General features: G+C 47.0%; 1 protein-coding gene across 2 annotated transcripts in view; it reads right to left on the reverse strand.

Moving 5' to 3' along the window:
* Nucleotides 1–19,326, reverse strand: part of MYH9 (myosin heavy chain 9) — a 103,276-nt gene that overhangs the window by 36,975 nt on the left and 46,975 nt on the right. For both annotated transcript variants that reach the window (XM_030545437.1, XM_030545445.1), the window contains exons 6-11: nucleotides 12,484–12,576; nucleotides 11,656–11,719; nucleotides 10,841–10,939; nucleotides 8,935–9,078; nucleotides 6,830–6,925; nucleotides 4,675–4,793 (exon numbers count right to left, since the gene is read on the reverse strand). In XM_030545437.1, coding sequence (XP_030401297.1) covers nucleotides 4,675–4,793; nucleotides 6,830–6,925; nucleotides 8,935–9,078; nucleotides 10,841–10,939; nucleotides 11,656–11,719; nucleotides 12,484–12,576 — 615 coding nt within the window. The remainder of the gene's footprint in view (nucleotides 1–4,674; nucleotides 4,794–6,829; nucleotides 6,926–8,934; nucleotides 9,079–10,840; nucleotides 10,940–11,655; nucleotides 11,720–12,483; nucleotides 12,577–19,326) is intronic.

Raw genomic sequence — 19,326 nt, forward strand, 5'->3', positions numbered from 1 at the left:
ATGCTGAACCTGTTCCGAGCATGTCCTTTGAGCAGCCATGCCATGAGGCGAAGAGCTGCTAGGTTAGGATGGAGGTGGCGGTCGTGGTCCTGAGAGAGCAGGTCTGGGTGGAGTGGCAACCGCCAATTCGGAGCTACTGTGAGGGTCCCGTACCAATGCTGCCTGAGCCATGCCAGGGCAACGAGGAGGATGTGGGCCTTGTTTGTCTATCTTCTCCAGGACCCTGCTGATTAGAGGGAATGGAGGAAAAGCGTAGAGAAGCCAGCCTGACCTGGACAGGACAAAGGCACTGGAGATAGCGCCCCTCTCCAGGTTCCCCCTGGGATCCACCTGGGGAGTTTCCCACCTTTGGAAGAGCTGGTGGGCCACATCCGTGTGGAGGGACCACTCAGTTATGAGGAAAAGTCCCTGCTCTAGTGATCTGTCTTCGCGTTCCAGGCACTCAGCAGGTGGAAGGCCTTCAGGCAGATGTCGTGGGTTATACATCTTGCTTTGGGCGGACCAGAGGTGATCACAGAGTCCGGAATGGTGAGGACCTTGTCCATCCTGTCCGTGGCCTGGGAGAACATCGAGGCCTACGAGAGCTGGAGGGGCCTCATCCTGAGTCTGGCGTGATGGACCATGTACGTGCACTCCGACATGTGACCCAAAGGCTGCAGGCAAGTCCTGGCTGTTGTCACCAGGAACCTTGTGATTGAGTTCATGAGACCATTCAGGGTCTGGAATCTATCTAGAGGGAGAGAGGCCCTGGCCAACGTTGCGTCCAGGAGCGTCCCAATAAACTGTATGTGCTGGACCAAGACTAACGTGGACTTGGTGTTGTTTACCAACAGGCCCAAGGCGGTGCACGTGGACAGGAGGAGCGCCACGTGATCCCTCACCTGCGACGGTGAGATGTCCTTTGCAAGCCAATCGTCCAGGTAGGGAAATATCTGGACCCCCCCCCCCCCCAGCATCTGAGGTAGGCCACTACCCCAACATGCATTTTGTAAACACCCTGGGGAAGTGGAGTGGCCAACGGGAGGAGTGTGAATTGGTAGTGATTCTGTCCCACCATGAAATGGAGGAAGTGCCCATGCCCCTCCAATATGTGTACTTCCACATCCACGTCCTGGAGATCGAGGGCAGCGTACCAGTCTCCGGGATTCAGGGAGGGGATGGAGGCCAGGGACACCACATGGAACCTGAGTTTCACCATGTACTGGTTCAGACCTCACAGGTCCAGGATGGACCTGAGCCCCCCTCCTTTGGCCTTCGGGGTAAGGAAATATCGGGACTCCTCAGGCACTGCCTCTATTGCTCCTAATCCCAGGAGCCGCTCCACCTCCTGCTCAAGCAGAGCTTTGTGCGAGAGGTCCCCCAAGAGGGACAGAGGTAGGGGTGGTTGGGCTGGGAGGAAGTAAACTGGAGAGTGTAACCTTGGGAGATGGTTTTGATGACCTATCGGTCCAAGTGGATCCCTGATGAGGACTGGCGGGTGCTCCCAAGCATCCCGTGAAAAGCGCCATTTCCCAGCCTCCTTGCTCGTGGGGAACCCAGGCTGGAGGACAGGCCAAGACTGCCTCTGAGGGCGTCTCCTATAGTCCTGTTGCTTCTTATGGGCAGCCTCATACTTCGGGAGGGTGGCCTGGGCGGAGAGTGCTGCGGCTTGAACTTGGGTTTTGTTGGAGCCGGGACACAGAGGCTCAGAGTCTGGAGGGTCATGTGGGAGTCTTTCATGCCATGCAGCCTTGTATCCCATCAAACGGGAGATCCTGAATGGCCACCTGTGCCTCACTGGACAGCAAGAGCCATGACGCCCTTCTTATGGGCACAGTGGAGGACATGGAGCCCACAGCCATATTTGCTGCATCCAAAACCACTTGCAGGGTTCTCCTGACAGCCACTGTAGTCTCCTCCACCAGTGCCTTGAACTCTTTCCTATCGCGTTCCTGGAGGGAGTCCTGGAACCTGACAAATTGAATTCCTACCTGCCCAGGGCACCTGGTTGTTTACCACTTCCAACTGAAAGCTCAGGGACGAATACATTTTTCTTCTGAAAGAGTCCAGCCTCCATGAACCTTTATTTTTCAGGGTAGGGCCTGGCTGGCCCTGCCATTCCCTGTGGTTGACCAACTCGACCACCAGGGAGTTGGGCACCGGGTGGGTGTATAGGTACTCACGTCCTTTCACAAGTACTTACATTCCGCTCTCTTATAGATGGGGGTCAATGAGGCCAGTGTTTGCCACAAGGCACTGAAATTGTCACCTCTTCATGGAGACACAAAAAACTACCTTGCCCTGTGCCGAAGAGGACAGCACACTGAACAGGGAGTCCAAGGGTTCCTCCATCTCTCCTGTTTGGAGGTGGAGGTTTGACATGACCCCTTTAAAAAGCTCCTGGTGTCCCTAAAGTCCTCCTGCGAGACTGAGGGGGTGGGGCCATTATTGCCTCATCTGTGGAGGGAGAGGAGACTGGTACGATACTCTGGGTATCCGCCTGCACTGGGGGGGTCCACCACTTGGTTGGTCTCCGGGCATGGTTCCAAGGATGTACATCCCACTGACCCCTTCCTTGGAGGTCTGGAGAGGGAAGCCAATGGTGCCTCTGAGGGTCCAGCTATCGAGTAAGCCCCAACCAGGGCTGTGTCAGGGCCACGGCATCCACTGGGCCAGCCACAGGGCCTGGTGCCACTGCACTGGCAAGCCCAGTTGTTCGACCTGGCTGGCCTGGCCCATGGAAGGACAAATGCGAATGGAGACCGGCTGATGAACGACCTGCCACTGTCTCAGGACCAGAAGGAGCAGCAGTGCCAGAAACAACGCCAACCACGGGACCGTGATCTCGATGTGGAGGATCGGTACCGTTGGTAGCAGTTGCTCTGTGATCAGCTCCAATGGGCGGACCCACGGAGGCAAGAAGCTGGCGATAGATGTCCGGCGATAGACGTCCAGGGCTTCGGAGATGATGTCCTGGCAGGATCTTGGAGTCGGATTCTGAGCGGAAACAGCATCGACGTCTGTGCCATGGCCGGCTGCAGTAACCCCTCCAAGACGAGGGCCTTTGGCAACATCTGCCTTGGTCCTGTCGGTACTAACTCCTTGAAATGGAGCGGTGCTGAGAGTTTCAGTCGGATGGCACCGAACTAGCAAAGGTGCCAGAAGGTCGCTGTACACTGACCCCACAGTGCCCAGCGCCGACTGGGAGTGGCGCACCAGAATTGGGGTCCGCGCTGACTATCAGAATGGTCTGGAGCCCGATCTCTCTCTCAGTCTGAGATTTTAACAACTTGCAAATCTTGCAACAATCACTGATATAGGTCTCTCCCAAGCAGTGTAAACAGTCTGCGTGTGGGTCACTCATTGACACAGATCGCCTACAAGTGTCGCATGATTTAAAACCCAGGAGGCAGGGCATGCCCTGGCCCGGGCACTCTAACTGAACAGCTAACTAACTACAGGCACTAACACTGAATGAACAAGCAGTTCTGGGGATGAGCTACAGCAAAGCTGGAGCAGAGTAGTTCCGATGCACCTTCACTGGTGGCAAGAAGGAACTGAGGGTGAGGGGAGCATGCAGCTCCTGTTACACTGTGCCATGGAGGTGCCACTCCAGGGGTCACTGAGGCGCTTCCCACTACAGGTACTTCTGGCACTGGTGCATGTGGTGAGCATGCACACCTATTGTGGAATACACATGAGCAATCACTCAAAGAAATGAAAATACACAGAGTGCAGGCCTGAGAGCCCTTTGGCAGGAGGCAGCCAGTTTCTAGGTCAGTTGCCACATATAGCCAAGGACAAGGCCTAGCATGGTCGTCTCCATTTTACAACTAAATTTCTGCATTCAGGGATGCCACAGGACATTTGTCAACACAGAGTGAGTATGAGCATCACTATCTTTTCACCTAATGTGTAGGAAATGCCATGTTACAAGTTGACTGGCCCTTTATTGGGCTAGAGAACAGATAGCTCCATTTAATTGTTACCCCTTGGCCCCTTCCCAGCAGGGTGCATCTATAAAAGCCTGAGAGAGAGTAGCTGCAGAAGGGTAGCTGACTCCTCTAGTAGGCTCTGGAAAAGGATAACTCTCAAATAGACAGCCTGGAGGGAGACTGAGGATAGCTGGCTTGCTCCTATGACTGGCCTGGGAAGAGAGAGCAAGCCCTGAGAATCAGAGCTCTGCAGGAGAATGGGAAAGAACCAAGCCCAGGAGAAGGGCACAAGACCCTTTTTGTTTATGTTGCACTTGGGACTATCACCTAAATTGGTTACCGGTGCCTTGCCAGGTGATGCAGATAAATGACTGCCAAGGAGTTTCCCAGGGGGAAACTGGGGCAGGGTGAACAATGCCATGGCAGGCCACAAGGAGTTACCCCAGAGGCTGACTGCCATGTGCCAGCTTTGGATAATTCACTCCCTGGAGACAGCCAACTGCCATTTTCACATTTCCTTATCACTGCCAGTATACATGGGAAATAAGAGCTACCTCACTCTGCACCACCACAATCTTCTATACACTATAGATCACTGGAGCAAATCTAAAGCAGTTTCCACACTCCATTGCTTACATCTCTCATTGCAACTATCTGAGTCAATTAAGATGCTATCTGAGGTTATGGAAGTCTTTAGTGCTTATGTTAATCTTAGTGCTATGTTACTACAAGAGCTCACTTCCTTCTGCAGAACACATACCTGCTCTTTAGTCTGAGCTTTCTGGACGTAGTCTCGTCCCACCTTGATACGAGGGGTTAGGATTCCCCGGGTGAAGTCCGTCACATTGATACCCAAAAGGTGGGATACTTTCTGAGCGGCTAGAAAGGAGAAGAGGAAGCAAAGAGATGTTCACCTTAAGATTAATGCTCCTTTTGCCTCACCACAGGGAAATGACAAAAGGAGAAAGATATTCCTGGCAATCTATCCCTTAGAGAGTCAAATACCAGCAATGAATAGCTCTTAACTGAACAGGTTAATGAGACAATCAAAGAAGAGATCTAAAAACACTGCAGTGTGTTCAATTGCTTCAGGAAACAAAAATAAATTGTAGGTGATACTACAGGACCACTGGCCTAGTGGCATCATCCAGTTAACTGCCTGCACCCATTTTGAGGATGCATCCAAGTAGCTGAGATATACAAAAGGAATCCCAGCTAATCAGTCTATCTGCACTGGCTGAATGGCCTCTTCAGTTAACTGTAATCAAGTGTATGAGCATTTCATCTGGTATGAGACAATCCCCTCCCCTCTCTGGAGGGAAACCATTTGAAGTGGATTTGCTAAATTGTGAAAATGGTTGAAGGTATAATCCAAAGGCCATTTTTTATTGTCCTCAGCAGCCTCCTGTCTACTGGCCTCTTACTACAATTCATCAGTTCTAAATCCAGAATTATGATCACTTAGTCCGAAGTCCTAAGTAACATGGCCATAGAACTTCCTAAAATTATTCTTAAAATTTTCTTTAAAAAAAAAACAAACTAAAAAAGTGGTCGGTGATGGAGAATCACCATAACCCTTGCTAAATTGTTCAAATGGTTAATTACTCTATTAAATTTATGCCTTATTTCAACTCTGATTTTGTCTAGCTTCAACCTTCAAACTTGCAAGAATGGTACAATATAATCCAATGGCTGAAGAGCCCATTATTAAATATTTGTTCACCATGTAGTTACTTACAGACAGTAATCAAGTCACTCCTTAACCTTCTCTTTGTTAAGCTAAATAGATGGAGCTCCTTGAATGTATTGCTAATGCATGTTTTCTGATCCTTTAATTATTCTCCTGGCTCTTCTCTGAACCCTCTTCAATTTATCAACATCCACCTTGAATTATAAGCACCAGAAATGGACACAGTTTTCCAGTAGTGGTTGCAAATACAGAGGTAAAATAATCTCCCAGCTCCTACTCTAGATTCCCATTTATGCATCCTAGGATCACATTAGCCCTTTTGGCCATGGCACCACACTGGGAACTCATGTTCAGTTGATTATTCACCACGTGCCCCAAATCTTGTTCAAAGTCAGTTTTCCAGGATAGAGCCCCCCATCCTGTAAGTATGGCCTGCATTCTTTGTTCCTAGATGTATGTTTACATTTAGCCATACTACAATGCCAATTGTTTGCTCATGCCCAGTTTATCAATCCAGATTGCTCTATCAGGGAAATGTCTGCATTATTTACCACTCCCTTAATTTTGGGATCACATGCAAACTAACAGTGATGCTTGTGTGTTGTCTTCTAAGTCATTGACAAAAGTGTTAAGAACTGTAGAGTCAAGAACAGATCCCTGTGAGACACCACTAGAAAATGCACCCACTTGTACCCTTTTTATATGGGGCAATGGAGAGAAGTCTCCCAGGCATGCACCAACAGCATGCTAATTACACCTATTTAGAGAGAACACTGTAGCTAAGGTAAATGTATAATTTACCCATCACCAATCTGCCCTCTCAGGTCTTATCAAGCAGGATTTTAACTGAAACGGACTACTGAAGGGATATTTCCCTAAATCCTTTGAGCAAGGCGCATGATTTAGGCTGAGAATATGTTTTATAGGTGTTCTCATACATCTGACCACAGCTGAACACACTCAGGTCTCATGGCAATAGTATAACAGTTTCAACTAGTTACCATGTTCATTTCTGGTCCAACACCAGCAACACTGCCACATTCCTGCCCAAAGGTGGCTGCAGTTCAGCACTGAATAAAATGATTTGTACATTTGTGTTTTGTTCAAGAACTTGGGCTGCTTTGGAAAGCAGAGAACTTTATAAAATATGATCCCTTATCCCCTGCATATGTGATAAGAAGCTCCTAGAGAGAGAAGTATTGGTTGTTTTTGTGGGATTGGTTACCTGTATTGTCTGGCATAGAGGCTTGATCTGTGTTGCGCTCTTTCTTGAAGACTATGTTGCCAAGCTGAAGAACACCCGAGACCACTCTCAGCAGACCTTTTATAGAGCAAAGAATTAAAATTGCATATGAGCAATACATGTAAGGAAGGTATGAGCAGCATGCACTGACTTTCTTCCTGTTCACCTCAGGCATCAGATTAAGAGGGTGAAAATTTCCATTGTGTAACAGTAATCATTGAAAGGGCCACGCCAGCATTAGGGTGTGAGCCAGTTAAGGTTGGGCAGATCTTTGTTCTTTTCATTCAGCACACTTTCACTTCCCTGGCACAAGTGCTATAAGGTCTCCATTTGTTGGAACATATGCAGCATAGACTGCAGGTATCAGGATGTCCACTGAAGTACCTGTACCACTGCGGACAACATACCGAAGCACCCCCCCCTTAGCTCTTTCAAGAATCAGCATCAGATGCTAGAACAGAGATGGAGAATTTTTAACACTAAATATTGAAATAAGTGTTGATCTGATGCCATCTTCATCTCAAGTCTCACCGAGCAGCAAGTTTGTTAGTGGTACTAAATAGTTAGCTACTAACTGGTTATTCTACTTCCTCTTCAAGTGGCCTCTCCCTCTACCTACTATAGCACTAGCTAGTTTACAAGATCTCTGGCCCACATGTCCACAGTGAACAAAGCCTCCACAGATATTTCAGGACTGTCAGGAAAGCAGCACACATGCACCCACTGAATCTGGAGCCCTGGCACTCAAACAGAAAGCTTATTTTTATATTATCTCATCTAAAAAGATAGATGTTTAGACTTCGCATTCAAACCAAATAAATGAACTGTTCAACCAGCTGCCATATGTATGTTTCTCATAAGCCTAAAAGAACATTTAAGGTCTTTCACACCCTGAACAGAGAGGAAATGGCATTCCATGCATGTCTGCAAGTGAGCTATTGGAACCACTTCCATTTGCCAGTAAAGATGTGCCCTACAGCATAATTTAAAAAGTGGACATCAGGTTTCTTTGGCCATACATTAGGTTGCCAAATCCCTAACTAGAATGCAGAGGTGTCTTTTCACCTACACATTGGTTCCAGCCTCCTTGACTGATTCAGGAACTACAGGAGGACTTAGAGGTTAGGTCTACACTGGGGGCGGGGGAGGGCGGTGAGTCGACCTAAGATACGCAACTCAGCGTATCTTAGGTCGATTTACCTGGCCGTGAGGAGGCAGCCCCCGTCAACTCTGCTTCCACCTCTCGCCGCAGTGGAGTTCCGGAGTCAATGGCAGAGCTATCGGGGATAGATTTTATTGCATCTACACTAGATGCAATAAATCGATCCCCAATAGATCGATCACTACCTGCCGATCCGGTGGGTAGTGTAGACATACCCTGAGATGAACAAAAAGATACTAAATTGAGACGTTTGATACTAGAGAGAAGACAAAATAACTAACTGAGTTTTGGCCACTCTTAGAAAGTAGATGGAGGAAAAAAGTGCTTTAGAAGAGCCTATCACTATTGTATCTAGATGTTGGACAATATTAGTTTCTGGTTAGCAAGCTGGGCAGTAAGCTGGAGAGAGGTACATTGCTTTGTGCCACTGTTCACAACTAAGCGACTCCAACCATTGGTGGAGTAGATACCCCTATGGCTATGGGCCCAAGTTGAGAAATCTAAAGTGAACAAATGTCTTGCAATAGATCCCATAGAAGGCCAAGTCTTGCCTCTGGCAGGCTGCAGAGTAGAGGAAATTCTAGCGATAATACCATGAAAGGCACCCATGTGAGAACCGAATGAGAAATTTACAGGTAAACACTATGTATAGCACTCACAACAGACTGGGAACAAGCCTGGGACATGGCAGTTTGTGCACAGTGACCTGCTGCATTCTGCATTAGCTGAAGCTGTACTGGTGAATTTTGAGATGGGCCACTCCCATATCACCACCAGCCAGCTTGCTTCTCAGATACCACTAATTGACTTGTGTAATTGGTATACTAGACACTGCCTTCCCCTCATGTACTTTGAATATGATCAGACTGTTCCATTCTTTTTAATCCTTTCCCATGCATTTCCAAGCCCTTCATAGGATCCATACCTATCTGCTCATCATCTGGGATGCCCATGATTTTCATTGCCTCCAGAGTCTCCTGAAACATATCCTTGTCTTGCTGACCCGGGATCGTAACATGCCCATTTGAAAGGAATCTGTACTTGTTGTAAGGCTCCAACAGCAGATCAGCTTAAGAGGGAGGAAAAGACAAGGAATTATTGTAGCCTTCATTATAGGTAACAAGCTAGCATTCTTTTAGGCAGTTGCAAATGAATTACCTCCTTTGTACAAGCTTCTAAGAAAGTCAGTTATAACCACCAGAAGTCTTGATTTACCAGTCCCAGCTTCTTTAAAAACACTTCCAACCATCTCCCCCTGAACCCCCGCCAAACCATCAGCATGGAAGTCAACAATATCCAGCAGAGACAAAGACAAGACAGTTTCTGTTTTTCTGGCTTCTTTCACTAAAGCAGCAGTCCCCAAACATTAGCAGGTCATGCCTCCCTTACCCCTGTGCATGCCCCTCCTGCCACTAGGCAGCAGCTTGGGGGGGGGGGGGGGGGAGACAGGGCCACAGACAGGGCCACAGCTGGGGGTGAGTCTGGGGCTGGGAAGGGAGCCAGGGCCAGGGGGCAAGGCTGGGATGGAAGCAGAGCCGCAGCTGGACCGTGGTGGGGCATGGCAGCTAGGGGCCTTGCCCCCAGCCTTGGCCCAGGAATGTAGCCACGGCTAATGGCTGGGGCCAGCGCTGGTCCAGGAGCAGAGCTGTGCTGAGGTTGGGAATGGGTCCAGGTGCAGGACTGGGAGCCAGGGATGCAACTGGAGGTAGGATCGGTGCAGAGCAGGGGCAGGGAGGGGCTGGATGGCATTTCCCCCCCACCCCCATGGGGGAGGGGGCTGGCCTGGGCTCCACTGCACCACCCCCCAAAAATGTTCCTCCACACTCCTCTAGGGGGGCACTCCCCCTACTTTGGGGACCTCTGCACTACAGACTCAGGTTCAGATTTTCAGAGGTATTCAGGAGCCTAAAGATGAAAATAGGCGCCTAGTGAGATTTTCAAAAGCACTTAAGCAGGTTAGGTGCCCGATTACCTTTGAAGATCTGTCCATTAGTTCTTTTCCTGTCCCCAGAAAGTGAAAAACAAACAGTCTTGCGGGGAGAACCAGGGTTTATGTTTAGATCATTTGTCTTACGTTTTTCTTGTAACAGCATTTCTGTAGTTACAGATCAGAATGCTCCTTTGCCCAGACTATTTTTCTTTCCTCCATCCCATCCCCCAGCACACTGCCAAACCAGCCCCAGTGGTTCTTGGATCCTACTTTCATTAGAAGCAGAGACTGCCCTACAACTGTGTCCAGTTTCAGGTATCCTGTTTGTTTCAAATCAGTTATGGAGGTCACCACGCAGCTCTAGGAACAGTATGTTCTGCCATTAATGCTGTGCAGATGGTTATGAAGTGAGTTTTCTCCCTGCCCCTCACCTCTCCAGTCTGTCTGCCCTCTCCCATGGCAGTGACAGGCATGAGTTTAAACTGCTTACTTAACAGGAAGCTTAGATTGAGATCTTGAGGTGTTACCCAAACAGAGCACAGGCACACCTAGTGCTACATAGGTGCCAAATGTTATTCTGTATTTTGTTAATTGCCAAGTTTACAATAAGATCGTTCCTGCCCTGAAGAACTTGCACTGTATTAGACAAGACTAAACATGGGACAGGACAATAAGGAAGGGTGTGGAGACATCATTGGCAGGGGTACCAATGCAGGAAGGAGAGGGAAAAAAAAAAAAGAAAAGTTAAGGAGATGGTTGAAAGGAGAGGTCCTGGTCAGCAAACAGTGGGAGGCAGTTCCAGGCTTTGGAAGAGGGGAAATAATAGGGCCTAGACTGCAAGTGTTTGGAACCATTTGGCAGTTAGGGGAAAGGGACCCTATTTACAGCACAAGGTACTCACTCTTCAGGTGCTCCCCTGCCCCAGACAATAGGTAGTAGAAGATATGAAAGGTTCGCTCCTCTTTGGCTTGACGGATTGCACGTGATTTCTCCAAGAGATCTTTATAGAGTAAAGGAACAGCGGAGAGACTAACAAGTAACTTTCCATTCCATTCTCATCTGAGAAAAAAAGAGGTTCTATTTGGTGTCAGTGCCCTTCAAGTTGGTTGGCGTGACAGGCGGTTTAGTGATCTGCCTTGACCTTTCAAAGCTTTCGGTAAGTGCCATAGAGGCTGACAGCAACACACCCTTCAACAACCTCAGTGGCTGATTAAGTTTAAGATGCGCTTTTGGACTCGTGAGTTAATCCTCATTTTAAGGGTGGGACCGGGATGCAAGACTAAGTTGTGAATAAAAGGGAGGAAAGACATTTGCCACATTTCTCATCTACCCTGGTTAAAACATGAAAGGGTCATGGAATCCCAAGTCTACTCAGCATGTCACAGCTTAAAATGCCACTATCCCATAACATTACAATTATTTCATCCAGAAGGGATTCTTGATCTAACCCCAAACATAGGTTCTAAAATGCTGGACCGTTTAAATAAAAAGAGATTCCCTTTTCACTTGCAGACGAAACGAGAGATCTTAACAGGGATCTCTCTAGCCTAAGACGACAGGTGCCGACAGAAGTCTAGGGAGCCCTCTGACTTCGTTGCTGTTGAGGTGGAAGAGACTATTTGGCTGTATATAGGTAGGTAGGTAGATAGATATGCATGTTCCCATTCCCCACACCCTGTAAATTATTTCTATTAAATGGTTCCGTGCAAAGGATACAAGTCTCAATATTGGCTCCCACAATGTAGCCATTGACATCAAAGTTGATTCTGATGAACTTGCCCTGAGAAAGAGATTAGCAGAAATATTAGTATTCTTATGCTATCACAGCTAGAGCAAAATGGTAGAGGACCCAATATAGGTCTTTCAGCTCCAAACAACATAATTAACAGCTAAGACAAGTTTTAAACAGACCACAAGCCCAGCCAGCTCACAACACTCCCTGATTATGAAGCAATTTAACATCCGTGACACCATAAATTACTCCTATGAGAGAGAAAGGTCCATCAAATTACATGGTTTCAGATTGCCTTGGCATCAGGAAACATGTTAAGTTTCAATCTGAAGTGGATCCCCTCCACCTCAGTTCCAGGTGCCATAAATAGACACAGCATTCTAGATTGACCACCACCACAGCTCAACCACTCTTCAACCATTTACACTTCAACTTGGTTTCAAGTGTAGCTTCCCCATCCCTTAGAAGCTTTCTACTGCCCCCCTAGAATTAATGCAATATGGGTCACTACTCTCTCCTCGGGAGAAAAATGAATTTGATAGACTGAAACAATGGCACATGGAGCCCTGGGAAAGGTTCAACATCTTGCATTCCAGCATCTTCAATCCTATCAGTCCTTTGTGGATAATCCAGTGACAAATGAAAACTGTGTCCCAGTTTCACTCAAGAAAAGCAAATTACAGAAAAGAACATCCCAGGACTGCAGATCAGGCACAAAAGTAAAGCAAGACTCCCACAATTCATTCAACTAGTGGCTTCTCCCCTCTGGAACACTGGGGACACCAGAACTCATGCAGGACAACAGTACTCACAAATCTTGAGGAGTTGTCATTCTTCACTGTCTTGGCATTTCCAAAAGCCTCCAGGATAGGGTTAGCCTGAAGCAATTGCCTCTCAAGCTCTCCCTAGACAGAAAACCAAAAAGTGGATGAAGACAGCAGCTTTTAACACCTTAGCCTAGAGGTTCCAGGTTTCATCTCACATCAGCTTAGCATCTATGTAGAGAAGCCACATTAGATTTTTGGCAATATTGCCCCAAACAAACATTTTAGGGTGCCACTGATTCTTTTGGCAAGACTGAGTTCATTTCAGTATGAAGAAATATTTTCTCCTCTCCAACCAGTCAGCATCAGTGCAATACTTACCTCTTCTGGTGCTGGACTTCAGTTACCAGAAGGCAGTCCTGTAAGCTTCCCTGCCTAAGGCACATCCCCTAGGCTTTCTGGGGGCAATGAGAAAGGAATGTTCTTCCCCCAGGTCACATCCACATCCCAGCAGCACCCTGCCTCCCAGTCGGAAGAATAAAGCAAACCTGGCTTTCAGTTGGGAGGGAGCCCTGGATTCTGCACAGGATGAGCTCACCAGTAACAGAAGATCAGAACACAAATCAGTTTTTGTGGGTGTCACGGAGTGTAGGGGAGTCAGGGCCCTGCACCTCTCACTTCCTGCAATTCACCGTGACTCTCAGCCAGCCAGTAAAACAGAAGGTTTATTAGATGACAGGAACACAGTCCCAAGCAGGAGCTTGTAGGTACAACCAGGACCCCTCAGCCAGGTCCCTCTGGGGGGCAAAGATCTTAGATCCCAGACTTGGTGTTCCCTGGTGTTCCCTGCTTCTTCCCAGACAGCCCAAAACTGAAACTGAAAACCCCTCCAGCAGGTTCTCTCCCCCCCTTCCTCTCCCCTTGTCCCTTTGTCCAGTTTCCCAGGCAAAGGTGTCAGTTCACCCCACCCCCCTTCCTGGCTCAGGTACCATCCTTCACCTAAAGTCATCCCCAGCTCTCCCATCCCCCATGCAGACAGTTTCAGTAAAACTAAACAGATGTTCCCAGGTCAACACATCCCACTCCTTACTGCGTCACAGTGGGGTTTGGGGAGAATAATCTTTGCTTACACTGAGGCTCTCATCTCTACACAGACCAGCAAAAGCTTCCTCTGTGGGGATGCAACAGAAGGCAGCCACTGGTATTTGAGTCAAACTGTTTTATCCGCTGTCTTCCCACTTCCACACACTCCTCCTCCCCAGAGGCAACAGAGTTCCAGGGTGGAGAGACCAGCCAGAACTGCTGTCCCTACTAAGTGCTCAATCTCTGGAGCATATACACATTTTCCAGACATCTGTAGGTGGTTCCTTGAACTGACTGTCCCTTCTCTGTGTTAGAAGTAGGGAGTCCCATGTATTTCAAAATTAGCCAAATGCAAAAAACACTCCATCTCACATACTGAAATTGACAAATGGGTTAAGGTTTCTCCTTGTAGTAGTGGAGAGTAAGCCTTCAGGACTTCCTGATGCATGGAAACAGAGCCCAGTGTTTTTGCCCATGAATGCTGATCCCAGAAACTAGATTGTAGAGGGTGTGTTTACATGACAAAAAAGTACTTTTACAGCTCCTTTCATTCTCAAAGTGCATTTATAAACATTAGTCAATCCTCATCTGTCTCTAGAGGTGGTTAAAATAAATATACTCATTAATGATGGTAAAAATTAGGCAGAGATATGAAGTGACTTGCCCAACGTTAAAATCTGGAATTAGAACCCTGCCATTTCTACTCCTTACTGCTGGGTTCAGGTCACAACTCTCCTTTACAAGCCTGAAGTACAGAGTCAATCATTTCTATTAGTCTGCAGAGTTACACACAGAAGAGACAGCCACAATTAAGTTTTTATTCACTTTGTCACAAGTGCACATAAGATGTTTAGTTACAGGAAGGAATAGACTGGGACAGCAGCCATCCATCCCATAAGGCATGGGTAGGCAACCTGCGGCACGCGAGCTGATTTTCAGTGGCACTCACACTGCCTGGGTCCTGGCCACCGGTCCGGAGGGCTCTGCATTTTATTTTAATTTTAAATGAAGCTTCTTAAACATTTTAAAAATCTTATTTTTTACTTTACATACAATAGTTTAGTTATATATTATAGACTTATAGAAAGAGACCATCTAAAAACGTTAAAATGTATTACTGGCAAGCAAAATCTTAAATTAGAGTGAATAAATGAAGACTTGCTATACCACTTCTGAAAGGTTGCCGACCCCTACCATAAGGTCACACTTGGCTCTGCTAAGAAGAAAACCTCAAAACTTGCTATAAAAAGTCTATCAGTAATTTTGCAGGTCTCCTGCTATTCTGAAATGGGTGAGCTGCAACACCCACGCCTACTCTCTAACAGTTTCCATTCTGTCCAGTGATCCTGCAATGAAGTCCTAATCCTGTTTGTGACTGCGATCTGTTACTATAGAAATGAGTGATGTCACAAATTCAACATTACAACCTCACTGCAGGACCATGGGTAAAGATCAAAAGACTATTCAGAAGAAAACAGCAGTTAGACTTTGGTATTAAATGGATTTAAATTATTCAGCTAAAAAAAAAATTCAAACCGGCAAGGCCAAATTTAGCTGCACAAGAACTGGAAAGTGACAGTTAGGACTCTCACAGCAACATGTTCATTGTGGGCAAGTTAATTCCTTCATGTTTTTTAACCTCAAGAATGAAGGGTGCAATTAGTGACACATGGAAGTTGGTGGAGTCAGAAGCAAGGAGAAGGGGAGGGCTAGGATAGCAGGATCTAGTTGGTAAGGAGACCCACAATAGTAGTAGGCATGTAGCATGTCAGCTGCCTGTAAGCAGGTCACAATGGTAAGCGGGGACTGGGCGGGGTGGGGGGGCATGAGGTGAGAGGAATAGGGAAAGGCCAAAGTTAAGCAAATCAGAGACTAATCATGGGAACCAGCTTGGTAGAATGTTGCAGTGCAGCAGGAATACCAAATCTTTTGCAGAAGCAAGTTCTCAGTATGCTACTATAATCCTACATCTGATTAAAAGGTTGATGTTACCATGAAAGCATTAGCTCCTTCCCTCACTGATGTATGAATATGTAACCTGAACACTGCCTTAGTGTTCGTTTTAAGTAGAAAAAAAGTGTGCTTTTGATGTTGGTATTTAAGTAGTCCATGTAGGGTTTCAGGTCATACTTCACAGGAGGAAGCAGCATTCACACCTCTGCAGCCATTGTTTGACTGAAGACTGTTTTTGCATGGCCCATTAGCCAGGTAGATGCAGCAGCATACTGAGGACTATCTTTCCAATAGGAAAAACTTTACAATTTGCAGAATTCAGCACTAACTGCTGAGATCCTGTAATTAAGATACTGCCAACCTTTCTGTACCAGTAGTTGCAGGTCCTGAGCCGATTTTTAAACAATTTTAAAAAAAGATTCTATATGCATTCGAGATGGATACAAACACCCCCCTCCCTCCCGTGCAAACTGTTGCAGTACCAGCTTCTAGGTCTGCTTGCTAGCCTACAGTGGCAATGTGCAGCTGGGCCATTAGCACCCCCCGCCCCCGTGACTTCATATCAGTTTAAGTTACCAACCTCTTTGATGCCCACTGAAAACTCAGAATTTCTCCTCATATACTCCCAACGTCTAAGAGATTCTTTCCAAAGGAGGAGCCATATGCCAAAAATAGGAACCTTGCTAGTCCCATGTTTAAAAATAAAAATCATGAGGCAAGCTTCTAAAGATCAGGAGATTACGTTAATCATTCAATTTAAAAAATAAGTTTTGGTTTCTTTTTATTTTCTTTCTGGTTTTTGAGCCTTTATGGTTCATAATTGCAAGCTTTTCTCTACAACCATGAGAGCTACAAACTTTCTTTAAAACTAGGAAAAACAAACAATTCCAGCAGCTGAAGCTTTAAGAAAACAGCACCAGGCACCACATCACTCATGATAAAAACTTCCAGAGTTGCAACATGGCATTTGCATTTCTGATTGCAAAAAGTTATAATTTTAATTTTGAAAATAGTACTCTACTCTATGATTCGAGACAGGTGAAGTGAGGTAGACAGCAAACATGGAAAGCTTCAATCACAACTCACTTGCCTCATTCCCCAATACACAATTTGATTAAGTGAAAACAGGTATTTTAATGGAATGCTCTATGCCCTAAATGCAGCCTCACCTTGCCTAGTACTTACCACTATAAATGCAGTGAATTATGTTGGGGGGAAAAAAATCACCTAACACATTAATCATTGCTTTAGAATCCTTCCAAGTCAATAGAAATCAGTGGAAGGGGTGTCCCTCCCCACCCCCCACTGCAGCGGAGGGAAGGGCTTTAAAAAAATCTGTTTTTGTTTGAAAAAGTAGGAAAAAGCAGAGACTTGCGTTGTAAATTTAATCTCTTGATCAAAAGATACCAGAAATGCAAAAGGCTCTAGGCTATCAAATGTAACACCGTTACTGTATTACACTGCCAATGCAGGAGACCAAGATTCATGCTCCATCCTCAATCTAATGGTGCCAGCAGCGGGGCCTAATCTAGTGGCCTTGGGGGTTAGCACAAGCAGTCTGCAGACTTGTTCCCTTGGGTAGTGATAGGTCGGGGTGGGCAAACTACGGCCCGCGGGTCACATCCAGCCCCACCAGTCAATTTAATCCAGCCCTCCAGCTCTCGCTGGGGAGTGGAGTCTGGGGCTTGTCCTGCTCTGGCGCATCAGCCAGGACGTGCGGTCGGGAGCCACTTGGCACACGCGTGCCACCACACCGCACGGCTCCCAGAAGCGGCAGCACATCCCCCCCTCCGGCTCTTATGTTTAAGGACAGCCAGCGGGCTCCACGTACTGCCTCCGGCCCAAGCACCAACCTGGCAGCTCCCATTGGCTGGGAACTGCGGCCATTATAAATGGGAGGCCCCAGCAGAGGCACCTGGCCACACAGGAGCCGGAGGCACATGCCACTGCTTCAGGTAAGTGCTGCCCGGAGCCTGCATCCCTGAGCCCCTCCCATGCCTCAATCCCCTGTCCCAGCCCTGATCCCCTCCTGTCCTCCAAACCTCTCAACCCCAGCCTGGAGCACCCTCCTGTACCCTAAGCCCCTCATCCCCAGCCCCACCCCAAAGCCTGCACTCTGCCCCCTCCCGCACCCTGAACTCTGCATTTCTGTCCCACCCCAGAGCCCCCTCCCCCCTAGCCAAAGCCCTCACCCCCTCCTGCACCCCAACCCCAATTTCATGAGTATTCATGGCCTGCCATACAATTTCCATACCCAGATGTGGCCCTCAGGCCAAAAAGTTTGCCCAGCCCTGTGACAGGTGAACAGATGTCTCAAAGTTACTATACTAATCTGTAGACAACCTGAGTTGGAACCCAGAGCCAGGCCTAGGGAGTGTGAAGGTCAGCCAGGCTGCAGAGACGGCTCATTACCATCTAACATTAAGGATCCTGAATAGTTCTAATCCTCATTGGTAAGGCTGGTAACCAACATGGAGCCACCAGAGTTACAAAACGAGCTGCAGGATTCCTTAAGAGAACCTTCCAAATGGAGCTTGAACTCAGAAGCCATGAATTAAGCCCAGCTAAAAGGCTGGTTTATACTGTAACCAGATCCTTGGTCTGTTTAGATGACTGAAGTTTCACTTGAGAATAAGCAGCGGAAGAATGCTTAACTCCCCATCCCATGATCACACATGCCAAGAAAAAATATAAAAACAAAATTGTTTCTAAATACAGCTACTGACAGCCCATGGCAAAAGGTTTTGTAGATCTCAGTGTCTGGCACATGGAAGGCTAGGTTTTCATTTTGATTCCAGAAACCACTCATTAGAACGGCGTGCTTACACATACATACACATCTGCATGCAAAGAGTATCCTTTTAATGTACCCTAGAAACACACACGCAGAGCATGGCTATTGTTAAAATTACTAAGAGGAGGTTTTTACATAGAGATATTGAAGATCCGCTTGGCATCTGGGTTTCATTATAAAGCTCAGAAGTTAACTGCATTTCCCATGTGTGCACCTCTGACTAACAAGCTCATTGTGTTGGAACATCCAGTACACTCAGGGCAGCAGCTTCCTGACCTTTCCCAGCAACTGCACTCACAGCTAACTTGCTGTGGTGGAAGGCTAGACAGCCAGTCAACTCCAACTGGTTAGGAACACCATGCACACCGGAGGCTCTATATGCAGTTCTTGGAAAGCCAGGTTCAGTTCAACTCCCCTTGGTTAGTTCACTATACAGGAATAGTTTCTCAAGAGTGCACTTGCGAAGTTCTACAAGCGAGACCTTGAGTGCAGACTAGATGAGTGAACTTGACATATCTGCAATCTCTAACTGACAGCATCTCACAAAAGGTTACTGTGCATGACAAAAACAGAACTGTGAGTTGTCTATGGGACTGTTCTAGCTGCAGAAAGTGACACTGGTGTGAAGTGAAAAGGTGCTCAAATCGCACAAAGGGACAAAACGCATTCCTGGTGCAGAACGTGCAGTAAACGTGCAGCTCACCTAAGAGGACACAACTGATGAGTTCGGTCATAATCCATCAAGGGGAGAGGGAGGGGAAAAAAAAATAAGTGAGACAACTAAAGAGACCCTTGATCTAATGTATTTAGATACTTTTCACCCATTTAAAAATTCTGTTATAGTTTCAGTCAAGTCTTCAGCTCATATCCATGAACCTCTCCAAATTGGAGACTGTGCTTGTACAGCAGACTTCACAATCAGTCCCAAGATACAGAGGAGTAGAATAAAGGAGACCATGTCTCCAGGATCACTTAAGTTGCTTGGATTGGTCACGAATTATATGAGTGAGTCAGAAGAATAATATGTGATTGTTTGTAAACTGTGCCCCTAAACACACCCA

The sequence above is a fragment of the Gopherus evgoodei genome, chromosome 1 (assembly GCF_007399415.2).
Source record: "Gopherus evgoodei ecotype Sinaloan lineage chromosome 1, rGopEvg1_v1.p, whole genome shotgun sequence".
In the NCBI taxonomy this organism is placed as follows: domain Eukaryota; kingdom Metazoa; phylum Chordata; order Testudines; family Testudinidae; genus Gopherus; species Gopherus evgoodei.